Below are 8317 nucleotides of genomic sequence, written 5' to 3'. Positions count from 1 at the left end.
GTCGCTAACACACTATTTAATGTACACAGTGTATTTGTGATGAGAGGTAATAACATCAAAGAAATCAATAGGGTGAAATGATGATAAAAAGATTGATGGTATCCCTGAAGTCTTTCAGAAAACCTCAACTGAACCAGTAGCTTCAGGTGAGGTAAGGGGTGAGTTGTGACAGCATTCTGGTTTTGTGCTCCAGTTGAGCTAAAGCCTGCAGACTTTTAACATCAGTCACTACAGATGCAAATCATGTTGTGGGCTAAACATGCAAAGTGTGCAGCACTCGGTCATGACAGGACCGGGTCCTCCCCAGGTCTGAACTTAAAACCAAACATTTTGATTACAAGTTAAACTTTCAAGTTCTTTTTAACCTTGTCCTTTGTGATGCTGTCTTGCAGTGCATGGTCCAACATGGCTTTATTCAGAGTGTTAGCCTTGTGGTACAGCCCCTGCTTCACACTGAACATCAGGGCCTTGGCCAGCTCTCTGTTGGTCCTGGGAGAGCAGCTCAGTCCTTTGTAGCATTGACAGGTAAACCTCCTGCTCAGAGTCTTCAGGTCTGTCAAGGTGGGTCTCCCGAGGACGAGGTGGCGCTTCTGAACGTGCAAGATCCTGAAATTGTCCGGGTTTAGGTGGAGGTAGTGATTGGAGTTGTAGTTTTTTCGGACACAGCGGCCATTCCCTCGACACAGGAAGTTGCTGCAGAGCTGGGCGGCTACGGTGACGTTGGTGATGTAAGGGTTGAGGGTGGAAGAGAGGTAGGATGAGAGGGCTTCACAGGAAGTCTTAAGGAGAGTGGGAAAAGGAACAGGAAGACCAATAAGACAACAGTAAATATAATCTCTGTATGATAATAAACATAACAATAAACATATCTAAATGCCAGAGTATTCAGATTTTACACGGTGAGGTTTCTTTCAGAGGGTATCCAGTGAAAGTCACTATCATCAAGCTAATCACGGCACCGCTGCGGTGAATTAACTCATCATGTTGCACAACCACCCAGTCCATCAGTACCTGTGCCGCTGAGGTATTGTCAGTCAGTCTCAGACGAGCTAACTCCTATATCATCTAACTGAACACATCAGTGCTGTCTGTCACATCGTTCAGCGGGCCAGCGGAGGGCTGCAGTGTGATGTTACCTGGTCATCGTAGTCAGCGCTGGCCCCCCACAGCACAGCGCCCGACGCTCCCACTGCTGCACTCTCGCCGATGGTGCTGACCAAGTCTCCCTGAAAGACAGCGGTGGAGTGTGACTGAGTATTTTAATTAAAGAACTGTACTAAAGAACAAAGGTGAGGTGCTTCTCTTCGTCTTTTCCTTTCTTGCCACTTTATACTTCTTACTCTGTTACATTCCAGAGGGAAATATTTTACTTTTTACTTCACATTTTTTTGCAAACAAAATATACAAAGAGCTTATTATTAATTAAACTACCTACTACCAATAATCATTTTAAGCAAAAGGTAAAAATTTAAAGGTGCAGTATGTAAAAATTGGCCACCTGTTGAATTCATTCTCCAAACAAATGGGGCAGCATATCACCAGAGTAACTGCTAACTGCTGCTAACTGTAGCTGCTAGCTGTAGTTGCTAACTGTAGCTGCTGTTACCTAGTTAGCTCAGTTAGCCATTTAGCCAGCAGTCCTGTTACTCGAGTATGCCCGCACTGTGAGCTCACAAAGCTAGCACTGGAGCCTTTGACCGCTGTGGCTAGCCGGTTAGCATGCTAACTTCAGTAGACGTCTCTGCAACACATAACATAGGGGTCTTCTACATAATTTCTAAACTTTGTTTGGATAATATTACTTAACTTTCTCCTGTTTTAAAGTAAAATATTGCACATTTAAGTGCACTGTCCTGATTATACATACTTAAGTACATACTTTGAGTTGTAACAGAGTATTTCTACAGTGTGATACTGGTACTTTTACTTGAGTAAAGTATCTGAATACTTCCACTACCTCATTATTGCCTTATTACAGGTAGACAGGAACCTCAATAAACACTAACAAATGAAAATAAAATCACCAATCATGTATCTAAACATGGAGCACAGGCATTTTCACTGTTCTTATTTCCCCAGAAACACCAGGTGAGAAGAGAGGATAAGGATTACAGGTGAGGGTTACCGCCTGAGAAGTGTGTTGTTACACTAAAGAAACCAAACTCCTTTTAAAGCTGGACCTCAGGCTGGAAACACCTCACTGCTGGGGTGAAGAAGTAACCTAAGATGTGTCTAATCCTGTCAAGTGTGTGGTCGCCCGCCGATGAGTCGTTTTTCAAAACTGTAACCAGTTCGAATGGTGGATTTAATTATTGATCCATGTGGTGCCTCGTACCATCCAATAATACCCCTGAGACCACAGGATGTATGAAACAAATCAACATTTAAAATCACTGTCGTTCACCTGGCTGAGGAAACGCCTGTTCTGGTCGACAAAGACGGGTCTCGTGTAAGCAAACACGGGTGCGGCGGCGGCGGCACCGCTCTGCGTGGACAGGGCAGATACTCTCAGAGCTTCCTGCACACGATTTCTCACCATCAGGGCGGCTCGGGGATTGTCTGCTAGCGAGACCTGAGAAAGCGCAAGGAGAGAAATACGTCTGAGGAATTTAAACTGTGGAAATAATAGTGCAGTGGTAACTATCCAACCAACCTGCAGGTAGACAGAGGGGAAGAGGGCAGTGCTGGACTCCCACAGCCAGAGCAGCAAATCATTCTGCCTCCTCACCTCCTTGGAGCACCGGCCTGTGTAGTCTGTCCTCTCCCAGCCGTAATTATAGCAGTTAGGAAACAGGTAGAAGCCCCAGAGATAGTTGGGTCTCATAGCTCTGCCCACTGCCAACATCCCTGACATGTAACTCCTGGCTGCCTCCTTAAATGGAAGAGGAAGGGAGTTATGCATCAGTATTTAACGATCAGGACTATATGATTTGTTAGTTCTGACCTGGAACTGTTGTTTGGCTTTCTCCTTGGCCTGCTGCACTGTGAGGGAGCGGTGTGTGCGCATAACGCGGGCCACGGATAAAGTCTGATAGACTCTCTTTGTGCCCCAGTTTCTGTCCCACAGGGGGCGCCATTCCTCCCAGTCTATCACAGCCAAGCCCCGGGTTGTCCTGTGAGGAAGACAGGACGATGAAGAAGCGGTTAAAGATCACAATCAAACGTGTCCGATGTGTTCAAATGTCAGGTCGACTCACTTGGACGGGATGTAGTAGTTGATATCTGCTCTGGCCTTGTTCATGCTGGCTTTCAGGTTACCTCTCTGAGGGATGCCCCCGTTGAAATGCGTCCTGGTAGTGAGGTCAACATGTGGGTAAAGGCCCAGTCGGTCTGTGTAGAACAGAGACAGGAACTGGCCCGGGACCTGCAGCACAAACACAATGATGTGAGTGAACTGGTGAATGTGCCTTGAATTATAATATCCTGTGAAAGAGGCCTTCATCCTCAGCCCAGTCAACAGAATAATTGAAACGTCGGCAGTTAACGTTTCTGCAGACCTCTGATAGGGTCGCCTTTGTATGCGTCAATATGAACCGTAGTGAGATTTCTACAAGACGTGTCGTATCACGTTCACATTACATGTTTATGACCTGACTTTCATTCGGGGAGATGGGGGAGGGGGAGTTGATTTTTGAGTCTCATGCCCAGTCTGTTAAATACTGTTGCTTTGGGATGGCGGCCAACCCAACCGACAATGACAAGTTGGCAATAAGACTCAAAAATCAACTTTCTGTTCAAGACTGTGTTCAAGTATTTGTAAGTTTTGCACAAACTCCCAAAAAACAAAGCTCGGTTTTTGGGAGTAGGGATATCTCAAGCCATGTTTCTGGCAACAAAAATAGGTATTTTAAGTTTAAACATTATCTCTTCCCAACCCTAACCAAGTAGTTTTTGTGCCTTAACCTAACCAGACCATATCCACAGTGTTGTCACAACACTGAAACTAAAGAAACGTTAAGCTGCAACACAAAGAAATGTAAAACTTCAATATAACTGTGGTTTGCAGAAAGGTTATAGATTTGAAACATTCAAATCTTCGTCCTCTGACCTTAGCAGGCGTGGCCACTCCTTTAAAGGGCGAGGTGTCCAGTGAGATGTTGTACCTCTTACACACCAGGTCGGGGATGTTCCAGGTGACAATGAAAGGTTGGTGCTCAAACAGAGGACTGGTGGTGCGGGGAAGAGGGCGAGGCGGGAGTGGTCTGGGCCGACGAGGGGTTGCTGCTTCTGGAGGAGGTGTCGAGGTCTTAGGGAGAGGGACGGGCGAAGCTTTGACGAGAAGAGTTGGCGATGTTTGAGAGGTTAAAGGCAAGAACGTTGTGGGAAAGGATGCTCTTGAAACAGGAGAGGGAAGCTTGGGTGGAAGTGAGGTTGAGGGAGGATATGGAGTCATTTTGGACAAATGGCATAGAAGGTTTTCATGCAGAGGTGGTCTAAGGGATAATGTCGTACATTTGAAGGGGTGAGGTAGATAGCTTGAGACATTAGGGGACATTTGTTCTCCCCTAGCTGTGGGTGAGGATGTGAGGAGGTCGCTTGTGGATGTTTCTTTAAAGAGTGACACCGAAGAGGTAGCTGACAGTGATTCTGACGGAGCTGTAATAGAGGCTCTCGACGAAGACGTTGGGCCGACGGCGGAGGTGATTGGCTCTAGGATTGCGGGAGCGGTGGAAGCGTTAGAAATGCTCGACATGTTTGTGTTGCCAGCAGGAGCTGTCGGGACAGGTAATGAAAGAACAGAGATGGTGAGAGCAGAGAGGATGGAGACAGGCAGAGAGGGGAAGATTGATGGGGTGAGCGAGAGGAGCAGCAGCATGCAGCTTCTGCTCTTCTGTGTGACTGAAACCATCCTTTCCCCCGGCTGAGGAGAAGCCAAATCAAACAAAACAGAGCCCATCAAACATTAAAGTCTAATAATAGGTTGAATAATATACATGTTGGTGGCCAATGAGTGCATTTAGATGCTTATTAGTATCCCAGTTATGGGGATACTAACCAGCTTAATGGTTTCCGATACCTTAAAAGGACCTTCCTGGTTTTCAGAAACCTGGATGTGCTGCCTAAAATTAGGTTACTGTGGCATGTAAACACAGTATCTGGGTTATCTTACAGTAGCTGATGATGAGAAATCAAAACACAGCTGCTGGCAGACGATAACCACGTCCTTCATGCTCCATGTAAACACCACATCCCAAATATAATCAAGAGCGTGACGAGGCTCTGAACCAGGATACTAATGCACACATAAACACACTCAATGTTGCTATAATAATGAAACAGGCAAGATGATGTTCCCTTTTTAAGACACGTGGAGCAGTTGATATAATTCTAGTTGATTCTGATCTTAATCCAACTTTATAACTCCCCATGAGTCTTATCCAGTCTGCCAAACTCCACAAACACAAATCTCTCCTATCTAAACATTCCTAAACCTTGACAATCACAACACGCCAACTCAAAACTGACTCCCAGACTACACACATACAGTAATAAAGACACCTACCTGCACATGCCGTCAAGTGGAACCGTCTCACCATAAGATGTCTCGACTGCAACACCGAGAAAGAGAGAGTGTCCTTACAAAAGTGACACCGTCTGATATACTGTACATATGGGGGGAGAGGCACGGGGGCATCCACTCTGCCGTCTGTTGTTTGTCTCGGAAAAATCGCCTTGTTTTGATCGCCCGGTGCCAAGTTTTGAGTTTTGGAGCAGAGGAGGACGGCACACCTAGGTGAGAGGTTGTGGAGCGTGCACTGTCCTCAGAGTGACGCCCACCGTGTGGGACAGTGATGGAATGTCACTTGATAGGCCAACGTTTCCTCCAGTACTGCACTGAAGTACAGTTTTGAGATACTAGTACTATGCTCGAGGTATTTCCATGTTCTGCTACTGCATGTTTTTCACCACATTATGGAGGCAACTGTACTTTTTAATACAAGCAGTGCATTTTTAAATTGAATTGATTTATTGGCTTGAAAGCAAAAAACACAATTCAGTTAATCAGAAAAATGCTGAATTTTGGATAAAATATTCAGCCAAGTCAATAATCGGTTGGCCCAAAGTACACACAATATAAATAAGTATGTCGTACTCACATACCAATGAAGCGTTTTGAGAAACTAGGTCACCCCTGTCAGCCTGGACCTTCACCAGAATGCTTTCAGAGCCGACAGATCCACAGAGGGTGCCATATCTACTGCCCTCCACTCAGTCTTCACACATCTGGAACGAGAGCAGCTTCGTCAGATTGCTGTGTGTTGATTTATTTCACTTTTAACAGAGTAATATTCAACATGATTTAGTCAAGTAGGACTTTCCACTGGAGAAAGGCATCAATATAGAGTTTTGACTGTTATTGATCGAATTACAGCAATGGAGGCCATTTAAACAAAATAGGTCAAACGCAGGCCCACTATCCACTTTTTTAATGCAATACTAATCAAGTAAGGCCATATGAAGCATATTTCTGGCTGTCTTTTTCCATCCATCGAGGATTCAGGCGAATGGAAATTGTTTCAGATCCGGAAAATAATTGCATAATACGCTGCGTGCTATCAATCAGCAGACACACACACACATTCTCCCCCAGCAGTGAGGAGACAGGAAAGTTTGTCACCTAGGTGGCGAGAGTGGAGCGGTGAGGCATTAATAACAGCACTTCTCTCTTCTGTGAGAATGTAATTGTTAAAATAAATGATGTCTGACACACAACGGTGAAGTTTACAGACACAAATAACTAAAACAAAACTAATAATAGGACTGTCACCTCCTTGTTACAAGTCATTCTACACTGTAGGAGATACGTGGTGCATTGGACTGTTTATCCGGGACGTGTTTGTGTCTAGGCAGCGACATAATACCAAATGGTGGTGGTTATTTCACAAGTTGGTGACACACTGAGAACACTGGGACATTGACCTTTGACCCTACTTGTTGTTTTTAGGAAGGTGGTGTGCCAAGATTATGTATATGAAGGGGAAAAGGGGTTTTCTCATGACTACAGTTTGAAAATGTGTTCAGTGTTAGTGACTTACTGTCTGACCTTCCCTTGATACATTATATCCAAACACAAGGGTTTTACTTTTACTTCTTAATGATAATAATCTACACCTCTCCACGTATGGCCCATAGAGCTGCTGCGAACGTAATTTTCAGAGCGTGTCACAAGATGGCAGTTCTGATATTCCAGTCCAATATTTCACAGCACCTAAATGAAAGACCCACAAATGCTGTACCAGATTAGTGCAGATTAGTGTATATTACATAAAATTAGATTAGATTAGATTGGATTAGACTAGATTAGACTAGATTAGTCCAGTACTTTCAGCTGCTCAATAAGACCAGGAGGTAGGCTACCAAAGACCTTGATACTTTTTATGGTTAACCACAGATTTTTTATGAATTTGTCAGGACAAAACAAAGAACGTTTAAAGGGGCTCTATGTAACAATTTGAAGCGATTTACACAAGCAACAGTAGCTAGCATTAGCTTAGAAATGGAGTCCGCTAACAGAAACTAACGTCCAGCTTCAAGCACAACACAGAAGAGCCCTTTAATGCAACATTACATTCATATATTCTTACTTTTTCTGTCGTAAGCCACCCTGCAATCAGCTGATTGATCAGATCTCAAGTTGATCAGGTATGGCTCACGCTGGGGCTGCATGATATGGTAAAAGAAAATCATATTGCGATGATGCAGTACGATTCACAATTTGGTGGAAATGATCATTTTCAGATCCCGATTCATAATTTTCACTAAAAATCAAAATCAGGAGTTCAATAATATTTTTTAATAATTGTGCAGCCTAGCTACCACTTTAACAACAAAAAAAGAGATTTCCTCGTGGCATGCGTAGCTGGTCTTGGTCAAGAATTTGGCCCAGCACAGAGTTTGAAAGGGAGCCATAACCTCCTGTCTGCTACTGCTTTACATGGCCGCATGAGCGTCATTGTTTTCCTCCCAGACGATGACACTGCAACTTCCATTGTTGAGACAGAATTAAACTTTGCTGTCCTAGTTGTATTATGAGGCTGCGTCATGCACAATAGCGCAGGATGGCTTTTGGCATACATGTTGGGCAAATGTAATATGATACAGTAACCAATGTGCTGAGTGCACCGGCCAGTGTCCATCAGTGACGTATTATCCAGTGTAACGCTGCCATCTTGTGGTTAAACTGTGGCGATGGTGCAGAAGTTTCAACAGATGCAGGTTTTTCCATCTCTACCTTTAATGTTTTAGTGTTAACAGTTACATGAATGCACAGATTCCCCCACATGAGGAGCACACCAGTTATGAAAACTCTAATCCA

General features: G+C 44.3%; 1 protein-coding gene across 1 annotated transcript; it reads right to left on the bottom strand.

Annotated features, from left to right (window-relative positions):
* On the bottom strand, positions 1–5511 carry LOC311252798 (hyaluronidase-1-like; the record flags this gene model as incomplete). Its single annotated transcript, XM_084346337.1, has 9 exons — positions 1–779; positions 1137–1226; positions 2405–2572; positions 2654–2872; positions 2945–3113; positions 3198–3364; positions 4049–4269; positions 4565–4650; positions 5504–5511. 9 exons carry the CDS (start codon positions 5509–5511, stop codon positions 342–344), a joined length of 1566 nt encoding a protein of 521 aa, XP_084202463.1. The 3' UTR covers positions 1–341.
* Between the last annotated feature and the right edge of the window lie 2806 nt (positions 5512–8317).

The sequence above is a fragment of the Pagrus pagrus genome, assembly GCF_965226575.1.
Source record: "Pagrus pagrus genome assembly, chromosome: 23".
In the NCBI taxonomy this organism is placed as follows: Eukaryota; Metazoa; Chordata; class Actinopteri; order Spariformes; family Sparidae; genus Pagrus; species Pagrus pagrus.
Note: the sequence above shows the minus strand (reverse complement) of the source record. Positions and strands in the feature narration are given on the sequence as shown.